Source organism: Aotus nancymaae, unplaced genomic scaffold (genome assembly GCF_030222135.1).
Source record: "Aotus nancymaae isolate 86718 unplaced genomic scaffold, 86718_ANA_hifiasm-v0.15.2.pri h1tg000029l, whole genome shotgun sequence".
Classification (NCBI taxonomy): domain Eukaryota; kingdom Metazoa; phylum Chordata; class Mammalia; order Primates; family Aotidae; genus Aotus; species Aotus nancymaae.
The window spans coordinates 29969539-29989207 of NW_026988442.1; the positions used below are offsets into that span (position 1 = coordinate 29969539).

Consider the following 19669-nt stretch of genomic DNA (forward strand, 5'->3'; position numbering starts at 1 on the left):
GATCTCGGCTCACTGCAGCCTCCACCTCCCAGGTTCAAGCAGGTCTCCTGTGTCAGCCTCGGAGTAGCTGTGACTATGGGCACATGCCACCACGCCCAGTTAATTTTTGTATTTTTAGTACAGACAGGGTTTTGCCATGTTGGCCAGGCTGGTCTTGAACTCCTGACCTCAGCTGATCGCCCACCTAGGGCATTTTTTGGCATGGTTTGTATACGACACTGTCTGCAGCTTGCTTTTCCTCTCCGGGGTGTCACCGGGGACACTGTGTTTATCAGAGCAGGCTGTGAGGCTGTGGACTCCATCTGGATTAGGATCCTGGCCCTGTGTTTGTTAACTGTGTGACCTTGAGCAGGTTACCCCACCTCTCTGAGCCTCCATGTCCTCATCTGTACAATGTGGAGAACAAGGGTAGCTTTGTTATTTCCTGTATTTGTTGAACTTGTCCCTTTTGGAAGCTGCGGAGAGTGGAGAGGCCGTGGTGGCTTTAACCAGTCCTCCATGATGGGCGCCAGGACTGCTGCCCGTTTATTGCTCTTTCAAATAAGGCAGTGGAAGGGGGTCGAGCAGGAGCTGGGCACATAATCCTAAGACTTAGTTTGCTTTAAAAAAAGATGAAGGGTGTTTGTCTCCCTGGAAACCACTTGCTAATCTCCAGGATATCGTCTCTTTTTCAGGCGAAGGAGGTGGAGGAGACCATCGAGGGCATGCTCCTCAGGCTGGAGGAGTTCTGCAGCCTGACCCACCTGGTGAGTGGCTGCCTGGCCTGGGAGGGGTGGATTTAGGCCCAGGCCAGGCATCAGGCCTGGGTTTTCTGGGGAAGCCATTTTGGTGGTGAGTTAGCAACCAGAAGGAATGGGGCAGCGGCCAGCGGTGAGAGGAAAGCCACGTGCACACACTCCCTCCTCTCTCTCTCTCTTTCTCTCTCTCTCTCTCTCCTCTCTCTCTCTCTCTCTCTCTCACTCAACCCCAAGTGCTTCCTGAGGCAGCCATCTTGATCTCGTCCTTCCCCCGAGATGGTTTTTATTCCGCAGAGGAGCCAGGAGTGGACCACAAGGTGGCACTCTCGGGCACCGATGCAGGGAGCCGTTCAGCGGGGACGCTAGACTATATTTAACTTTCCTCAGCTCTGCGCCTTCCGCTGTGCAAACATGGAGACAGCCAGGAAATGGCTTCAGGCCTGCGAGGCCTAGGAGGAGGCTCTTGCTCAGGCCACAGACTGTCGTGGGGTTCGGCATTGAGTTCCTTCCTGAATCCTTCCGCTCTCTCTGCTTTTCCCTTCTTCTCTGTCTGCTTGGCCCAAATCCCCTCGCCTGGCTGGGGAGGAAGATGGAAGACAATGGCCCAGAAGACAAGGCCTCCCGTGCCAGAGTCTCTAGAGATCGCCTCTAGAGGTGGGCGTGGTGGCTCACACCTGTATTCCCAGCACTTTGGGAGTCTGAGGCGGGCAAATCACCTGAGGTCAGGAGCTCAAGACCAGCCTGACCAAGATGGTGAAACCCCATCTCTACCAACAATACAAAAATTAGCCAGGTGTGATGACGGGTGCCTGTAGTCCCAGCTACTGAGGAGACTGAGGCAGGAGAATTGCGTGAACCCGGAAGGCAGAGGTTGCAGTGAGCCGAGATCACACCACTGCTCTCCAGCCTAGGTGATAGAGACTATGTCTCAAAAAAAAAAAAAAAAAAAAAAAGAAATTGCTTCTAGATCCCAGTACCCCCCAGGATTGTTGCCAGCCAAGTGTGGAGCCCCCATGAGCACTGATAGAATTTTCTAGAAGCTCCCAAGCTCATTAGAGGCAAGCCAGCAACCTGGGCTTGAGGCGTCTGTCTGGAGGCCCAAAGTGGGTAGAGCTCCATATTGTGATCAGGCCCTGAGTCTCCCCAGAGTGGAGGAAGCCTGCCCGCCTGGGCCCAGTGGTATCCGTTATGTCCCTGAGAAGCACTGTGTCTGGACCTTGAGAGCATTTGTGAGAACCCAAGGGAGTAATAGTAACCACGGCCCCAGACATTCATTGATCACCTTCCTTTGTGCCTAGCACTATTCAAAGCCACCCAAGACAGCAGGCACCGAGTTATATATATTCAGTGGACCTTGGCCCAGCCTCTGGGGTCATAGCAGTGGTCTCAAGAAAACCTATGTGGTTTCTTCTCTTGAGTCAATTTTTAAGTTCAGATGTGGGTCCAGGTGGGAGCTGGGTAACAAGACAGGCTTTTAACAGCCTGGATTGTCCTTTCTTTACCACCAAGCATTGAGTTCTTTCCTTTCTTTCCCTTCTTTTCTTTTTCTTTCTTTCTTTCTTTTCTTTCTTTCGACAGTCTCTCTCTCTGTCCCCCAGACTGGAGTGTTCAAGCAGTTCTCCTGCCTCAGCCCTGTAAGTAGCTCCATCTTCCAGGTTCAAGCGATTCTCCTGCCTCAGCCCCCCAAGTAGCTGGGATTACAAGCAGGTGCCACCACACCTGGCTAATTTTTTTTTTTTAGTAGAGATGGGGTTTCATCATGTTGGCCAGGCTGGTCTCGAACTCCTGGTCTCAAGCGATCCTCCTGCCTCAGCCTCCCAAAGTGCTGGGATTACAGGCATGAGCTACCGTGCCTGGCCGCTTTGGGCACTTTCTCATGAATGGGCCCTGTGATGAGCTTGAGTTTGCAAAGAGAGTTCAGTCCATCTCCATCCCCACCAAGCCCCAGTCTACGTGGGGAGACTGATTTGGGTACCAGTTGCTGCCATCCCATGCTACAGTGCTGTTGCGAAAGTGAGGTCAAGGTGTGAAGGGATTTCGGAGCCAGGGGTGTTAAGTCCTGCCTAGGAAATTGGGAAGGCTTCGCAGAACAGGTGGTGATGAATCTGGGGCTGGAAGGAGAAACAGAGAATTCAACAGATAGGGAAGGAGGGCATTTTGGCTGAGGGACCAGCCTGTGCAAAGGTGGGGAGGCCAGGGATGTGGTGTGGTAGGTACCGCGTGGAGCATTGTGGCTGCAGGCAGGGAAGGCAGGTTGGGAGGATGGTGTGGATGGATGCTCCAGGGACACCTTTGTTCTCAAATCCCAGCCTACCATCCACATGGGCATTCTGTGAAAGGAAACCCAGCAGCAGCCTGAAGAGGGCTGAGGCAGGAGTTCGCGTGGACAGGTGGAGAGAGACCCACGTGGCCCAGCCCTGAAAAACCGTCGCAGCTTCCTGTGGTGGGACGTGTGTGTCTGTGTTGCCAGGAGACTCACGATGGCAGGCAGCATCGGGCAGATCCTCCTAACTCGAAGCCTGGAGATGCTTCTTGGAAAGATTTAATCCTGAGGCCACACACAGATGACCCACAGGTCTAATCCTGCCTGCAGATAATTTGATGTTTCTGGGAGGAAAAAATGAGCATTAGCTTGTGATATTTTTAGAATTTCATGTGAAAAATCTAGAGTTCTGGCTTCTCTCAGAAAAGCAAAGATCTGGCCCTCCTGGGATGCTCGTTCCTTCGTAGTCAAGCATTGGCCACCACGTCACGTGGCAAGCAAGCGACCGCCTGCTGTGGGCAGCGAGTGTGCCTTCCAGTGTGTTACGGTGCTGGCTGCTCCCAGGGACCCTCCCTGACTCCACAGCCACCATGTGCTTGTGTATTTCTGATAGATGATGTTTCTCTGCTCTTTTTTTTTTTTTGGCATGGAGTCTCACTCTGTCTCCTAGGCTGGAGTGCAGTGGCACGATCTCAGCTCACTGCAACCACTGCCACCCGTGTTCAAGCAATTCTCCTGCCTTAGCCTCCTGTGTAGCTACAGGCATGTGCCACCACACCCAGCTAATTTTTTTGTATTTTTAGTAGAGATGAGGTTTCACCATGTTGGTCAGGCTGGTCTCGAACTCCTGACCTCGTGATCTGCCCACCTTGGCCTCCCAAAGTGCTGGGATCATAGGCGTGAGCCACCACGCCCGGCCTTGTTTCTCTGTCATTTTGACCCTACTGAAAGTGGGAAAATAAAGCCAGACCAAGAGGATCCCATGTTCAAGAAATGGAAGAGAACATACATCCTTTTGGAAGCGAAGGCTCTTCCCGTGTGTCTGTGTTGACAGAATGTGCCCAGCCAGCTCTGCAGATATGTGATGCTTTGGGGAACCCTGGGGGTGTTTGAGTTTGCAGCCCTTGCAAGGGCATTCTGTGCTGATGCCATTTATATTCTAGAAACGCTCTCAGCTCCTAGAGGTTCACACTTGGTTTACCTGGTGTGTCTGCTGCGTGCTATGGGGCTACATGAGTGCAGAGAGAGATGTTTAGTGATCAGCCCTAGCTTGGGGCCTCTTTTTCTCTTTAAGAGCTGCTTTGAAGTCTACGCTAGGGATGAGTAGGATCCTCTAGGGGCAGCTGATGTCACACCATGGGCCACTGTTCCCCTAGGTCCCTGCCTCAGCCTTCAGAAACATGGTTTGATCAATTTACAGGTCCAAGAGAAGCCAGGCCCTGGACTGCATGGTTGAGAGAAGCCACTTCCTTTCTGATAAAATTGGGCTATTAGAAATCAAAGTCCAGCTTCCCGTCTGTCCTATTAGTTCTTCCACTAGCCTGACCTAACCGATCTCTGTCACTGAAATTCACCCCCCTCTGTTCTAGGACCTCTTTTGACATCTGATATAATGCCAATTGTTGGCACTTCACGTTCTGATTTCTCCCACTGTGGGGCCATGGGCGCGTCACGTTACCTCTCTGAACCTTTATCTTTTCCTCTGTAAAATGAAGATAATGGTTCTGATTATCTATTGCTGTGTCACACTACCCGAAAATGTAGTGATGTAAAACAACCACCCATTTATTTTGTGGGCTAGAGCAGGTCACAGAGGACTCAGCTCATTGGAGTCGAAGCTGGCTCCTTCATCACTTGGCTGGTACCTGGGCTGGGATGGCTGGGGCTGGTTGGCGTAACTTGCCCCCATGCATGCGCTCCACATAGCTGGCGTGGGCTTCCTTATAGCATGGCTGTCTGGCCTCCCCAGAGCAAGCGATCCAATGGGCTGGAGGGGAAGCTGCCACATGTCTTGAGGCCTGAGTATGGAAATTAACACTGTCACTTCTGTTGTAGTTTATTGGTTAAAGCAGTCACACAGCCCAGCCAGAATCAAAGAACGAGAATACAGATTTTACCCCTTCATGGAAGGAATTAAGGAGTTTGTAGCCATCCTTAATCCACTACAAATAATTTCCATCTCCAAAGAGTTACTGTAAGGAATAGATGAGGCGGAGATGTGTGCTTCACACCTCTAGAATGGTTAGATCTTACAAACCACCAAAATACCGAGTGTTGGCAAGGATGTAGAGCAATGAAGCTCTCACACATTGCTGGTAGAAATGCAAAAAAACTACAGCCACTTAGGAAAACAGCTTGGCAGTTTCTTATGAAGTTTTTTTTTTGGGACACAGTCTCAGACTGGAGTGCAGTGGCACTATCTCAGCTCATTGCAGCCTCTGCCTCCTGGGTTCAAGCAATTGTCATGCCCAAGTAACTGGGATTACAGGTGCCCACCACGCCCAGCTAATTTTTGTATTTTTAGTAGAGATGAGGTTTCACCATGTTGGCCAGGCTGATCTCGAACTCCTAACCTCAAGTGTTCCATCCGCCTTGGCCTCCCAAAGTGCTGGGATTACAGGCGTGAGCCACCGCGCCCGGCCTCTTAGAAAGTTGAACATTGTTTAACCTACATCCCAGAAATTCTAATTCTTTTCATTACTAACAAGGAATGAAAACAGGTGCCCGCCACACAAAGATTCGCACACAAATGCTCATAGAAGCCTTATTCGTGATACCCCAAACTGGAAACAACCCAAATGTCCATCACCAGTAGAATGAGGGAAGCAACTGCTGTTTGTGCATATATTGGAGTACTACACAGCAATGAAAAAGAATTGACTGCTCTACACAGCAACATAGATGATCTCACACATGTGATATTGAGTGAAAGAAATCATGGTCAGGCACAATGGCTCACACTTGTAATCTTAGCACTCTGGGAGGACAAAGTGGGAGAGCTGCTTGAGCTCAGGAGTTTGAGACCAGCCTGGGCCACATAGGGAGACCCCATCTTTATTTTTAAATAATAATAATACATTTGAAAAGCTTGACACAAGAATACAATCTGTGTGATTCCGTTACTCTGAAGTTCAGGAACAGGCAGACCTAGTCTATGGGTGGTGTAAGTCATGGTTGGTAGTAGTTGGTTTGGAGAGGGCAGTCACGGCGGGCAGGAGGACTTACGGGGTGATGAAATATTCTGTATCTAAGTCCTGGTGGAGGTTACACAGATGTGAACATATGTGTGGATTCATCAAGCTGCCCACTTATGAGCTGTGCACTTTGTGTCACACTCACTCAGTTAAAGATCACTGCTGGGCACAGTGCCTGCTATTTCTTTATTTCTTTATTTTTGAAATGGAGTTTTGCTCCTGTTGCCCAGGCTGGAGTGCAATGGCGCCATCTTGGCTCACTGCAACCTCTGCCTCCCGGGTTCAAGCCATTCTCCTGCCTCAGCCTCCCAAGTAGCTGGGATTATAGGTGTCCACCACCACACCTGGCTAATTTTTGTATTTTTTAGTAGAGGCAGGGTTTCACCACATTGGCCAGGCTGGTCTTGAACTCCTGACCTCAGGTGATCTGCTTGCCTCAGCCTCCCAGAATGCTAGGATTACAGGCATGAGCCATCGCAGCCGGCCCAGTGCCTGCTGTTTATTAGATGACTAATAAATTGTAGCTACTAATGTCATCATCACCATTACCAAAGCACCAGAGGGGCATGGCGTGGATGAAGTTGTCCACAGTACGGCTAGATTTGGAAAGCCTTCCAGCTCAGTGCACTCTGGGGTTCGGGTAGCTTGTCCGATCCCTCTGAAACTCCAGTGGCCTTGGGCCCACCTTCTGCCAAGGAGCAGACTCTTACTTCGCACACATAAATGGAGAACATTTCCTGTTGGCCTTGGCCCAGCAGTTGCATTTGGCATGGGTGCATGTTCTTGGGTCAAGTGCGTTTGACTCTCCTTCCTAGGGGCCCTGAATCATCCTGGACAGATGACTTTGCTCTGCGATGACCTCAGCACCTGCTGCCCAGACTTCTGGGCTCTGGAGACCAGCTCTGGGGAGGTGGGAGGATGGTTGGGGGAAGGGTCTGTGGCCCCTAGGCTAGCATACCTGGTGGGTTGGTTGTCCCGGCAGAGGCTCTGGAGCATGGAGCCTTTTTCACTGACATCTCTTTGCTCTTCTCAGAGCCTGGCCCAAGGCATGCAAATGCAAATGCCTGTAATGTAACGAGAAGTGGGGTGGAGATGAAAAGTGTGTCATTTTCCTTTTGACGCCTCTATAAGAAGAAAGTGCTCCTCTGGGTAGCCATGGATTCCGTGTTGGGGAGACTGTAGGGAGTGTTGGGGACGGGGGTTAACAAAAGTGGCAGCTGTCACTCAGCTCCAGCTATTGTTGCCATGTGGAACCTGGGCTCAGCGTGGCCAGGTCTTCTGATTTTTCACAAGAAGGCAGAGTTCTTGGTTTCTAAGGGAAAGATCCTGATTTTGACATCCTGGCATCTGGTTTGGTTGTACTGTTCTTGTTTTTTTAGGTATGGTTGGGCTGACACTGCCTCGGCCTGATGGAACGATGTCTGTAGATCTCGTGTTAGGCAGGGTGGCCTCAGGCCCATCGGGATTGGAATCCTCCCTCTCCCACTTTCTAGCTTTGTGACCTTGGGCTGGCTCATTTAGTTTCTCTGAGCCTCGGTTTTATCTCCCTTAAAATAAGGTTAAAGAGGAAATAGTTCTTGCGTCACGGGGCCCATCCCCAGCACACGGTGAGAGTTCATGGAGTATGCTCTGTCGGTATCACGCCCCTCCAGACTGGTCCTACATTAACCCTACAGTTCCTTTTTTTCCTTTAAAATTTTTTTAATTTTTTAAATAGAGAGGATACCTCACTATGTTGCCTAGACTGGTCTTGAACTCCTGGCCTCAGGTGATCCTCTTGCCTCAGTCTCCCAAAGAATTGGAATTATAGGCGTGAGCCACTGCACCTGGCCCTAAAGTTTCCTTTATGGTTCCCAGTCCAGGGTGGAACCAAGGGTAAGGTTGGGGTCTTTCAGCCCCTGGGATTGCACTCCCTGGCCCCCCATTTTGAGTAACTGCTGGAAACCTCTGGGCAGGTATAAACAGTTCCCTGTTGCCTTCGGTTTCAGCCATTGGAGAAGCTGCATCAGAGAAAGGACTTCTCTAAAAATAAGAATCAGGCTGGGCGTGGTGGCTCACACCTGTAATTCCAGCACTTTGGGAGGCCAAGATGGGCAGATCACTTGAGGTCAGGAGTTCAAGACCAGCCTGGCCAACATGGTAAAACCCGTCTCTACTAAAAATACAAAAATTAGCTGGACATGGTGGTGTGTGCCTGTAATCCCAGCTATTCCAGAGACTGAGGCTGGAGAATTGCTTAAACCTGGGAGGTGGGGTTGCATTGAGCAGAGATGGCGCCACTGCACTCCAGCCTGGGAGAGAGAGTGAGATTCGTCTCAAAACAACAACAACAAAGAAAACTAAATAAATAAAAATAAGGAGGCCAGGTACGGTGGCTCATGCCTGTAATCCTAGCACTTTGGGAGGCTGAGGTGGGTGGATCACCTGAGGTCAGGAGTTCAAGACCAGCCTGGCCAACATGGTGAAACCCCATCTCTTTAAAAATAAAAATTAAAAATTAAAAAATAAATAAATAAAAGTAAGGAAAAAAATAGAGAAGAGACTTCTTTGTTCCCAATTCTTTGGGATTTAGGGAGCTAGGGGTGGTCTTGAATCTCCTCTCTCGCTTTCTCTGTCTCCTGTATGTTGCCAATCCCAGCCCATACCCTGAGGCTCATTCTCACTTCTCCCCCGATTTGTTTCTTTAGAAATTAACAGAAAGATGAGATTCGAGTTGTTCCCCCATGTTCTGACCTTGCCCTCGAGTTAATTATCTGCTCTTTGCTACATCAGGATGATTTTCTCCAAGTTTAGCCTTGTCGAAGGATGAGCTTCTCTCTAGAAATCCGGCCTTGGGGAAGAAAGGGAGGAGATTGAGGACTTTTGCCTGTCACTGGTAACAAATGCTGGAGTCAGACAGAGAATAGAGCTGGGGTGGGACACTGGGGAGAGGAAAGGACTGTGGAAACCCCAGCGCTCAGGCCCATCTGGAAGGAGCAGCCCCAGCCTTTGCTGCCTGGGGAGATTCAGGCCCATCATTGCCAAAGCTGTTGACGAGAGAAGCTGGAGATTTAGACCTAATTCCTTGAGTTTTAAAAACCACATTTGTATATTTTATTTGGGAATAGATTAGATTTACAGAAAAGTTACAAAGATTGTTCAGAGTTGCCATATTAAAGTTTTTTTTAATATACTTTTAATTTTTTTGTTTGTTTGTTTTTTGAGACAGAGTCTCACTCTGTTGCCAGGCTGGAGTACAGTGGGCACGATCTGAATCACTGAAACCTCTGCCTCCTGGGTTCAAGCAATTCTCCAGGTTCAAGAGATTCTCCTGCTTCAGCCTCCCGAGTAGCTGGGATTACAGGCACACACCACCACGCCCAGCTGATTTTTGTATTTTTAGTAGAGACGGGGTTTCACCATGTTGGCCAGGATGGTCTCGATCTCCTGACCTCATGATCCACCCACCTCGGCCTCCCAAAGTGCTGGGATTTCAGGTGTGAGTCACTGCGCCCGGCCACCGTTTTTAGTTTTTTAATAGAGATGGCGCCTCACTATGTTGCCCAGGCTGGTCTTGAGCTCCTGGCTCCCTTTGTTAACATCTCACATCACCATGGTACATTTGTCAGTACTAAGGGGCCAGGCATGATGGCTCACGCCTATAATCCCAGCACTTTGGATTGAGGCAGGAGGATAGCTTGAGACCAGGAATTCAAGACCAGCCTGAGCAACACAGTGAAACCCTGTCTGTACAAAAGATAGAAAAGTAGCTGGGCATGGTGGTGCACAGCTGTAGTCCCAGCTATTCAAGATGCTGAGGCTGAAGAATTGTTTGAGACCAGGAGGTTGAGGCTGCAATGAGCCATGATTGCACCCCTACACTTCAGCCTGGGTGACAAAGCAAGACCCTATAAAAAAACAAGAAACAGCCTTCCCCCCTCCAAAAAAAACCTACGAAACCAGCATTGGTGTGTTGCTGAACTCCACGCCTTGTTTTGATGTCACCAGTTTTCCATGAGGGTCCTCTTTCTGTTCCAGGGTCCAGTCTAAGGTGCCACATGGAGCGAGGTTGTCACATCTCCTTAGTCTTTTCCGGTCTGTGACAGTTTCAGGCATACCTTGCTTTTTGTCGCTTGCACAGTTTTGAGGCATGCTGGTCAGGTGCTTCCTAGAAGGTCCCTCGATTTTGGTTTGATGTTTTTCTTGTGGTTAGACTGGAGACAGGAATTTATGGAACAGTCACCACAGAGGGGGGCTTCTTATCACATCCCATCAGAGGGCACCCAGTGCCCACGTGGCATCATGGATGCAAACCTGCATATGGTGGTGCCTGCCGGCTTTCTCCAGTGGAATTTACCATTTCCCCCTTTCCAGACCCGTTCAGTTCTTTGCATGTATTAAGCCTGTGCACATTTACTTTGTACTTCGAGTTATGATCTAACACTATGTTAGTTTTTTGTTGCTCAGATTGTCCCAGCTTTGGCCCTGTCACTCATGCAGGTTGGCTCTGTGTCCCTTGGGTAAGCCCCATCCTTTATTTAGTGGAACACTTCCTTGCTTTCTGGTGCTGCAAGATGCTCCAGGCTCAGCTCAGTCCTAGAACCAGCCATTTCCCATGGGAGCCCCACTTGAATTTTTATTTATTTTAGAGACAGGGTCTTGTACTGTCACCCAGGCTGGAGTACAGTGGCACGATCTCGGCTCACTGCAACCTCCGTCTCCTGGGTTCGAGTGATTCTCCTGCCTCAGCCTCCTGAGTAGCTGGGATTTAGAGGCGTGCGCCATCATGCCTGGCTAATTTTTGTATTTTTAGTAGAGACGGGGTTTCACCATGTTGGCCAGACTGGTCTCAAACTCCTGACCTCAGGTGATCCACCCACCTGGACCTTCCAAAGCGCTGAAATTACAGGTGTGAACCACCGCACCTAGCCGCTCCCCAGAATTTGAGAACCGTAAGTATATTGTCTTTTTTGCACAGCAAAAATATGATGACATGAAAATGGAATCTCTCGTTCTCTCACACACACACAGAAGAGTTAGGCTTGGTTGTTGGGCTCTGAAGGAAAATGGAACTATCGGTATCTGATTTCAGTGATCAAGGGAAAGATACATGGCTTCATACAGTTCACTTTGGGGGCCCTTGCAAGCAGAAGAAAATGAAGACAAAATGAAACGGTGCAAGGAAGTACTTAGCAAAGTGCCTGAGTGTCGGAAGCATCTAATACATGAGACTTGTGGTTTTCATTAACATGATTAATGAATATTAATCAAAATGATCCACTTGTTAATATTAATTGCAATGCAATGAAAACTGGACTGACTTTGGCTTTGGTTTAGAGAAGAGATTCTAATTCTTTCCATTTGCTCCAGTGCAGTCGTTTAGAAAATGAAGATATTTAATTTGGGACTGGTGTTGCTGGGTGTTTGGTGTTAAGTGATTAATTTGTGGTTCATTAAATAATACCCGGGTAGGTCTGGGTCCGCAGAGGCAATGAGGTCGGTCCTCCCCTGGTGCTCTGGGTTGTTCTAGGGCCTGTCTTGGGCAGGACGCCACCTGGCACCTCCACCATCAGTGAGGTCTGCACAGACCCTGGCCAACCTCTGAGGCAGGCAGGAGGACACGGTGATGGGGCAGAAGGCCTGACGAGCTGTTTTGTTCCTTGCAGATCAGGAGTGATACTTCACAGATCCTGGAGGAACACATCCCAGTCCTTAAGGCCAAACTGACAGAAATGCGTGGTATCTATGCCAAAGTGGACCGGCTAGAGGTGTGTCCGGGAAAATGAAGGTTCTGAGGCTGTGGACTTAATCTGGCTTTTGCCTTTTCCTTGAAGATACTGCTCCGGCCTTGAGCATGTCAGGCATTAAGCCCGATAGAGGGGGGTTGGTGGTGGGGGTTGGGGGGTCTGCACTCAAGTGATATTTCGAAAAAATCACAAGTAAGAATTTGTTTCCAGGTCAGGTATGGTGGCTCATGCCTGTAATCCCAGCATTTTGAGAAGCCAAGGTGGGAGGATTGCTTGAGCCCAGGAGTTTGAGACCAACCTGGGCAATATGGCAAAACCCCATCTCTCTAAAAAATACAAAACTTAAGTCAGGTGTGGTGGTGCATGCTTGTGGTTCCAGCTACTTGGGAGACTGAGGTGGGAGGACGGCTTGAGCCTAGGAGGTCATAGCTGTGGTGAGCCTTGACTGTACCACTGCTCTCCAGCCTGGGCAATGGAGCAAGATCCTCTCTCAAAAAGAAAAAAAAAGTTTCCAACGTTTAAAAATCAGGGTACTTTAGGCCAAGCGCGGTGGCTCACAGCTGTAATCCCAGTACTCCTGGAGGCCGAGGCAGGCGGATCACAAGGTCAGGAGATCGAGACCCTCCTGGCTAACATGGTGAAACTCTGTCTCTACTAAAACTACAGAACATTAGCGGGGTGTGGTGGTGTGTGTCTGTAGTCCCAGCTACTCAGGAGGCTGAGGCAAGAGAATCACTTGAATCTGGGAGGTGGAGGTTGCAATGATCCGAGATCTCACCATTACATTCCAGCCTGGGAGACAGAGCAAAAACTCCATCTCAAAAAAAAAAAATCAGAGTACTTTATATAAAAATCTGCATTTTGAGCTTTTGAAAATTCAGAAGCTTTGATAACCCTGGGCCCACGTTTCCTTAAATGCTTTAATCTGTTTACGTTTCAAGGCATAAATATATGATGTATATACATCTATGTGTGTAGTTTAGTGAATTTTTACATATATCAACATCATGTAATGATGACTCAAATTGAGAGAATATTTCCAGCCCCTGGGTTGCATTCTTGCAAGAATGGATGAAGGCTGAGTGTGGTGCCTCATGCTGGATTATAATCCCAGCACTTTGGTAAGCCAAGGTGGGTGAATCAATCAAGGCCAGGAGTATGAAACCAACCTGGCTAACATGGTAAAACCCCGTCTCTACTAAAAATACAAAAATCAAGCAGGCATGGTGGCGCACACCTGTAATCCCAGCTACTCGGGAGGCTGAGGCACAAGAATCACTTGAACCCGGGAGGCAGAGGTTGCAGTGAGCCGAGACTGTGCCACTGTACTACAGCCTGGGCAACAGAACAAGACTCTGTCTTAAAAAAAAGAAAGGATAGAGCTGGTGGCACCTGCTTCCCAGAAGGGTACGGGCTCTCTGGTTTTCCACAATCCCCACCGTGCCCTGTTGCCTGACTGCTGTCGTGGCTCACTCATCTTTTACTCGCCTGGCTGGGATACATGCCGTCTCATTTCCTCCCTGCTGCACTGCAGAATCAGTCCCCTCACTGCCCCCATCTCCTGGAGGAGGAGCATAAGCTCTGCAAGGTAAGCCACTTCTCTGCAGTCATACTACTAGTTACATCAAGCCTGGACTCCAGCTCATATGTGCTGGAGCGGACGCTCTTCGTCCACCTGGGCCCTGGGTTTGGGACCCCGGCTCCTTGCACAGAAGAGGACTGGGAGGCTGGGAGGAGTTTGCGGTTGTGTCCTGGTCACCTGGCCAGAGGGAATGTGGGGCCCCTCCCAAGCTGCAAAGCAGCCGTCAGCACCGAGTTAGCAGACAATTAACATTCTTGTCAGCAGAGAATGAAACAGGAATATAATTAAAACTTTGCCCTTGGAATAGCTTATTCATTTGAATTTTATTCCACACGTTTGAAAGAGGAAAGAAAATGTGAAGATTTGCAGCCTGGTACTTGCCTAGCCTGGGCCAGCCCAGCTGTCTTGCCCGTTCCCTTCTGAGCATTCAGTCCGAGGACATTGACCAAGGGCGGGAGAGACCCTCGGCGGGGTATTACCATATCGGCCTCTGATTGCTGCTGGGAGAAATTACCATGAACTTAGTGGCTTAAAACAACACGCAGGAGCCTCTCTGCACCTACCCAATTAAAAATAGCAACAACAACACACACGCTTTTTTTTTCTTTTAGATGGAGTCTCGTTCTGTTGCCCAGGCTGGAGTGCAGTGACATGATCTTGGCTCATTGCAACGTCTGCCTCCTGGGTTCAAGTGATTCTCCTGCCTCAGCCTCCCAAGTAGCTGGTATTACAGGCACCTGCCACCATGTCTGGCTAGTTTTTGTATTTTTAGTAGAGATAGGGTTTTGCCATGTTGGCCAAGCTGGTCTTGAACTCTTGACCTCAAGTGATCTACCCACCTCAGCCTCCCGAAGTGCTGGGATTACAGGCATGGACCACTGTGCTCAGCTACAACACACATTTATTATCTTGCAGTTCTGAAGTCAGAACCTCAAAATGTGCCTTATGGGGCTAAAGTCAAGGTGGTAGCAGGTTGGCCCCTTCCAGAGGCTCTGGGGAGAATCCTTGCCTTTCCTGGCCTTTTTTCTTGCCTGTTCCAGATTTTAGCACTGCCTGCATTCCTCGGCTCGTAGCCCCTTCCTTCTCCAAAGCCCACAGAGTGGCATCTTCCTGTCTTTCTGTTGCTGGCCCTCCTGCTCCCTCTTGTAAGGACCCTTGAGATCACCCGGATGATCCACAGTGATCTCCCATTCCAAGATGCTTCACTTAATCGCACCTGCAGGGGCCCTTTTGCCAAGGAAGGTGACATATTCACAGGTTCTGGGACTAGGACATGAACATCTTTGGGAGCCGTTGTTCTGCTGCCCACACTAAGCCAGGATTTGCTTTCATTAGGCAAGCGCTGTGAAGGGAAGTAGCGACTGAGGCCTGGGGTCTGCAGGCCCCTAGGGAGCGAGTGGAAGGAACTGCGTCAGCTCTGTGTGGGACCTGTGGGAACTGGGTTAGGTGGGCGCAGCTCAGGCAGGGGATCCGGTGGGATCTTGGCTCTGAGCAGGGCGAAGACTGGGATGTTGGAAGGATCCTGGGAGGCCAGGTAATGGGGGCAAAGGAGAATCTGACCCCAGTGGGGCTGGAGAAATGGGCAGCAGCAGCCAGGTTGTCCAAGCCTTGCCATCCAAGGTCAGGACTTTGGCCTTTATCCTGAGGAAGAGGAAGCCACCGAAGAGTCAGGACAGCCTAGTGGTCAGGAGCACACACCCCAGAGCAGGGCTTCTCAGCCTCAGTGATGCTGACCTGGAAAGTTTTCTGCTGTGGGGCAGTTCTGGGCATTATAAGTTGCTTAGCAGCCTCCCTGGCCTCCATTCACAAGATACTATTAGCATTCCTCCAGCCCCACTCCCCAGCGTGACAACCAAACATGTTGCCAAATGTCCCCTGGGAGCCCAGATCACCTCTGCTGCGAAGCACTGATCTAGAGCCGCATAGCCTGGGTTCAAGTCCTAGTGCTACTGCCTCCTCGTGTGTGACCCCCAGAAAATTCCGAGCCTCCTTTCCCTATAAAATGGGAGTTACAGTGGTGAGATTCTTGCACCCAAATCCTTGTTGTATTCAACAGGTCTGCTACACGGTGGGCTGCCCTGAGATGGGTGCAGGGCATACAGCTGAGGGGAGATGCCTGGTTCCCTGCTGGTGATCCTGGAGGAGCATTGGACAGGGAAGCAGTCCAGGTGGGGCAGGCTGGCCACGAGAGCACACACCAAGGGCTCCTGGCCAGAGCTAGAACAGAGGGGGCTTCCCAAGTGTGTGACCTTGACCTTAAGGTCTGAGATCTGGTGCAGGAAACCTGGTGGGGGAGCAGCTTGTGCAAAGGAAGGTCCAGGGGTGGGAAAAGGCAGCCTCTCAGGCACCTTGGGGCCGGGAGGAGCTCAAGGTCAGGGATGAGACTGGAGTGAGGGGCGTGGCGGATAGTGTAGGGCCAACGCCTTGAGTTTGGACCCTGTTCCAAGAATGACAGGACCCATCAGAGGGATTGCAGCTGCTGGAACCCCCACTCCCACCAACAAGAAAGTCGACATTGATTATTCTTTTTTCATTCATTCGTTCATTCATTCATTCATTCACTCACTCACTGGAGACCAGGGCTCACTAAGTTGCTGCCCAGTCTGGCTCAAACTTTTTTTTTGGAGATGGAGTCTTGCTCTGTCACCCAGGCTGGAGTGCAGTGGTGGGATCTCAGCTCACTGCAACATCCATCTCCTGGGTTTAAGCAATTCTCCTGCCTCAGCCTCCCAAGTAGCTGGGGTTACAGGCATGCCCACTACACCTGGCTAATTTTTGTATTTTTAGTAGAGATGGAGTTTCACCATATTGGCCAGGCTAGTCTCAAACTCCTGACCTCAAGCGATCCACCCACGTCAGCTTCCCAAAGCACTGGGATTACAGGCATGAGCCACCATGCCGAGCCAATTATTCTTAAAGTATACCATTTGGAGGTGTGGGATGTATTTACCAGGTGATACAACAATCAGCACTATCTCATTCCAGAACATTTTCCCAAAAGACACTGCATGCCTTAAAACAAAAAAGAAAAAGAAAACAGAAAAACAAACAAACAAAAAAAGATACTGCATGCCTATTAGCAACCATTCCCCAGCTCCGCCTCCGGCAACCTCTCATCTGCTTTCTGTCTCCATGGATTTGCCTGTGCAGGACATTTCATGCTAATGGAGTCATACCATATATGGCCTTTTGTGTTTGGCCTCTTTCACTTGCCATAATGGTTTCAAGGTTCATCTATGTTGTAGCATGTGCCAGGACTTCATTCCTTCTGTGGTTGAATATTTTTTTTTTTTGTATTTTTTTCTTTTTAGTAGAGACGATGTTTCGCCATGTTGGTCAGACTGGTCTCGAACTCCTGACCTCGTGATCTGCCCGCCTTGGCCTCCCAAAATGCTGGGATTACAGGCGTGAGCCACCGCGCCCGGCCCTGTGGTTACATAATCTTTTGGTATATGGCTAGACCATGTTTTATTTGTCCATGCATTAGCTGGTGGACATTTAGGTGGTAACCGCTTTATGGCTGTCGTGAGTAATGCTGCTATGAATGTTTGCGTGCAAGTTTTTGTGTAACATGTATTTTCATTTCTTTTGGGTAGATACCTAGGAGTGGAATTATTGGCAGGTCTTTTTAGGAGAGCTATGGAAACTCGTTTTAGGAAGTTTCAGACAGTTTTCCAAAGTGACTACACCATTTTAAACTCCCACCAGCAACTACTTTAAGTTTTAGATGGAGATTGCAAGATTGCAGCCAGGCACGGTGGCTCACGCCTGTGATCCTAGCACTTTGGGAGGCCAAGGTGGGCAGATCACGAGGTCAGGGGTTCGAGACCAGCCTGACCAACATGGTGAAACCCCATCTCTATATAAAGAAAAAGAAAAAAAAGTTTAGATAGATGCAGATTGCGAACTCAGATGCCAACAGGAGCCAGGACTGCTGAGGGACCAGGTGTTAGAAGACCAAGCCCAAGCTCTTCCCATTCCTTTCTGGGAACAGCTGGAGCTGAGAAGCAACTGCCACCACTGTGGGGTATGAATCTCCTGGTGGTCACGGGCCGCACTCTGCCCTAGAGTCTCACCAACATTGAGGCCAAGTGGTACTCACCTCTTGTCAACACCCCTGCGTGGCTGCTTTCCGTAGAGTCGAGAGATTTCTCTGTAACTGATGCTCGATTAAAATGGGGGAATCCTGAGTGAGGTTCCAAGAGGGGCATGGATTTGAAGATCAAGAGAGAGATGATGTATTTCCTGTTAGCTCGAGTGTGTGACATCAACAGTAAAACTGAGGGACCCGCTGAGAACCTGACATTGTATGGGGCAGGTGGACTCCAGAGCCATAGAGCTGGGGCTCTGATCTGCCCCTCTGGTAATTCACGAACCCCCTGGAGTCAGTGTCATAGCAAGACCCCCTCATTGCCAGGAAGAGAATGTGCCAACTGCTGCTCAGAGTCATTGTGAGGATTAAGTGAGACCAGCACCTGGCATCCTGCAGGCGCTCAGCAAGGACAGACTATTATGATAGTGGTGGTTGTGGTCCCCAAGGCTGAGAGAGGGATAGTTTGTCCAGGATGGACAGTCACTGCTCTGCCCTGCCAGCTGGGAGTCCTGGGGTGACTAGGGTATCAGTGGTTTCCACAGAGTGCTGCCCTTAAAATCACTGTGACCTGCCAGGTGAGAGCTTGCAAATCACAAGGTGACCTCTCAGGCCAGAACTTGACCTTTATCAGCTGTATTAATAAAAACCCTTTTTTTTTTAAGACAAGTTTTCGCTCTGTCATCCAGGCTGGAGTTCAGTGGTGCAATCACACTTCCTAGCCTCAACCTCATGCCCACCACCATGCCCAGCTAATTTTTTTTTTTTTTTTTTTTTTTTTGAGATGGAGTCTTGCTTTGTCACCCAGGCTGGAGTGCAGTGGCACAATCTTGGCTCACACAACCTCCACCTTCCGGGTTCAAGCAATTCTCCTGCCTCAGCTTCCCAAGTAGCTGGGACTACAGGCGCGTGCAACCACACCCAGCTAATTTTTTTTGTATTTTTAGTAGAAGCGGGGTTTCACCATGTTAGCCAGTATGGTCTCGATCTCCTGACCTTGTTGATCTGTCACCTTGGCCTCCTAAAGTGCTGGGATTGCAGATGTGAGCCACAGCGCCCAGCAGGAAGTGTTCACATTCTTCAGGCATGATGGCTTGGCCTATAATCCCAGCACTTTGGGAGGCCAAGGTGGGAGGATCACTTGAGCCCAGGAGTTCAAGATCAGCCTGGGCAACATGGCAAGACCCCTGTGTTGGGGGTGGGAGGAGAAGTGTTCAAATTCAATACTTGCCTATATATTTTTAAACAATGAAGCTTTCCTCCTTCCCTCCCTCTCAGCTGATTATAAAGTAGTCCATTTTTATTGAAGAGGAAAATATCAGAAATCAATCATGCTGCCTGCACCCAGCCCTCTGGGTGGCTGAGATGCGCGGTGGGCCCTGTCACTCACCAGCAGCCACCGCAGCCTGGCTGTGCGGGTGGACGTGTGCGTCTCCTCTTCCCGGAGTCGGGGCTGCCCTGGCCCAGGTTTCAGCCTCTCTGGCTGCGGCTCTGCTGGGCTGGCCTCGCTGGCAGGCATCTTGGAGACAGTTCAGACATCGCGAGCACGCATTCCTTGGCGTCGCCTCACACTCTCCACCAGATTGGTATTAATGCAGGGAGCATAAAATTGGAATCCTCTGGAGGAAGGGGAGTCGGGACTTACGTCTGAGTTTTACAACCATGTGTGCTGGCTGAGCCAGGCCTCTGAAGCTGGAGCCCTTGTCAGATGCTTCCTGGACCATTTCCCACCCACCCACCTCTACACACACACACATACACATACACAGGCATACATCTGCACATACACACACACACACACGACGTGGCTAATTCAGCCTTTCAGCCCCGCTGCAGCCAGAACCCCAGGGCGGCCCCAGAACAAGAGAAGCCTCCATCTTGGGTTCACCCAATGTCGTTTTGCTAAGGATACACTAATTCCCTTATTCACTCATTCATTCATGCACGTGTGCATTCATGCATCCGCCATCCATATGCTTGGGCTCCTGGACCAGGCTCTGGTCTTGGCCTGTGAGCAGTGCTGACTCAGCAGCTCCACCTTCTAAAGGTCATGGACCCTGAATAGATAAGCATTTCA

The 19669-nt window shown here is 49.9% G+C and overlaps 1 protein-coding gene across 5 annotated transcripts in view; it reads left to right on the forward strand.

Annotated features, from left to right (window-relative positions):
* BCAS4 (breast carcinoma amplified sequence 4) overlaps positions 1–19669 on the forward strand; it is an 87460-nt gene that overhangs the window by 24636 nt on the left and 43155 nt on the right. For 3 of the 5 annotated variants that reach the window (XM_064382520.1, XM_064382518.1, XM_064382519.1), the window contains 3 exons: positions 675–746; positions 2316–2371; positions 11840–11941. In XM_064382520.1, coding sequence (XP_064238590.1) covers positions 675–746; positions 2316–2371; positions 11840–11941 — 230 coding nt within the window. The remainder of the gene's footprint in view (positions 1–674; positions 747–2315; positions 2372–11839; positions 11942–19669) is intronic. The other 2 variants (XM_012467451.2, XM_012467450.2) reach the window with 1 other exon arrangement.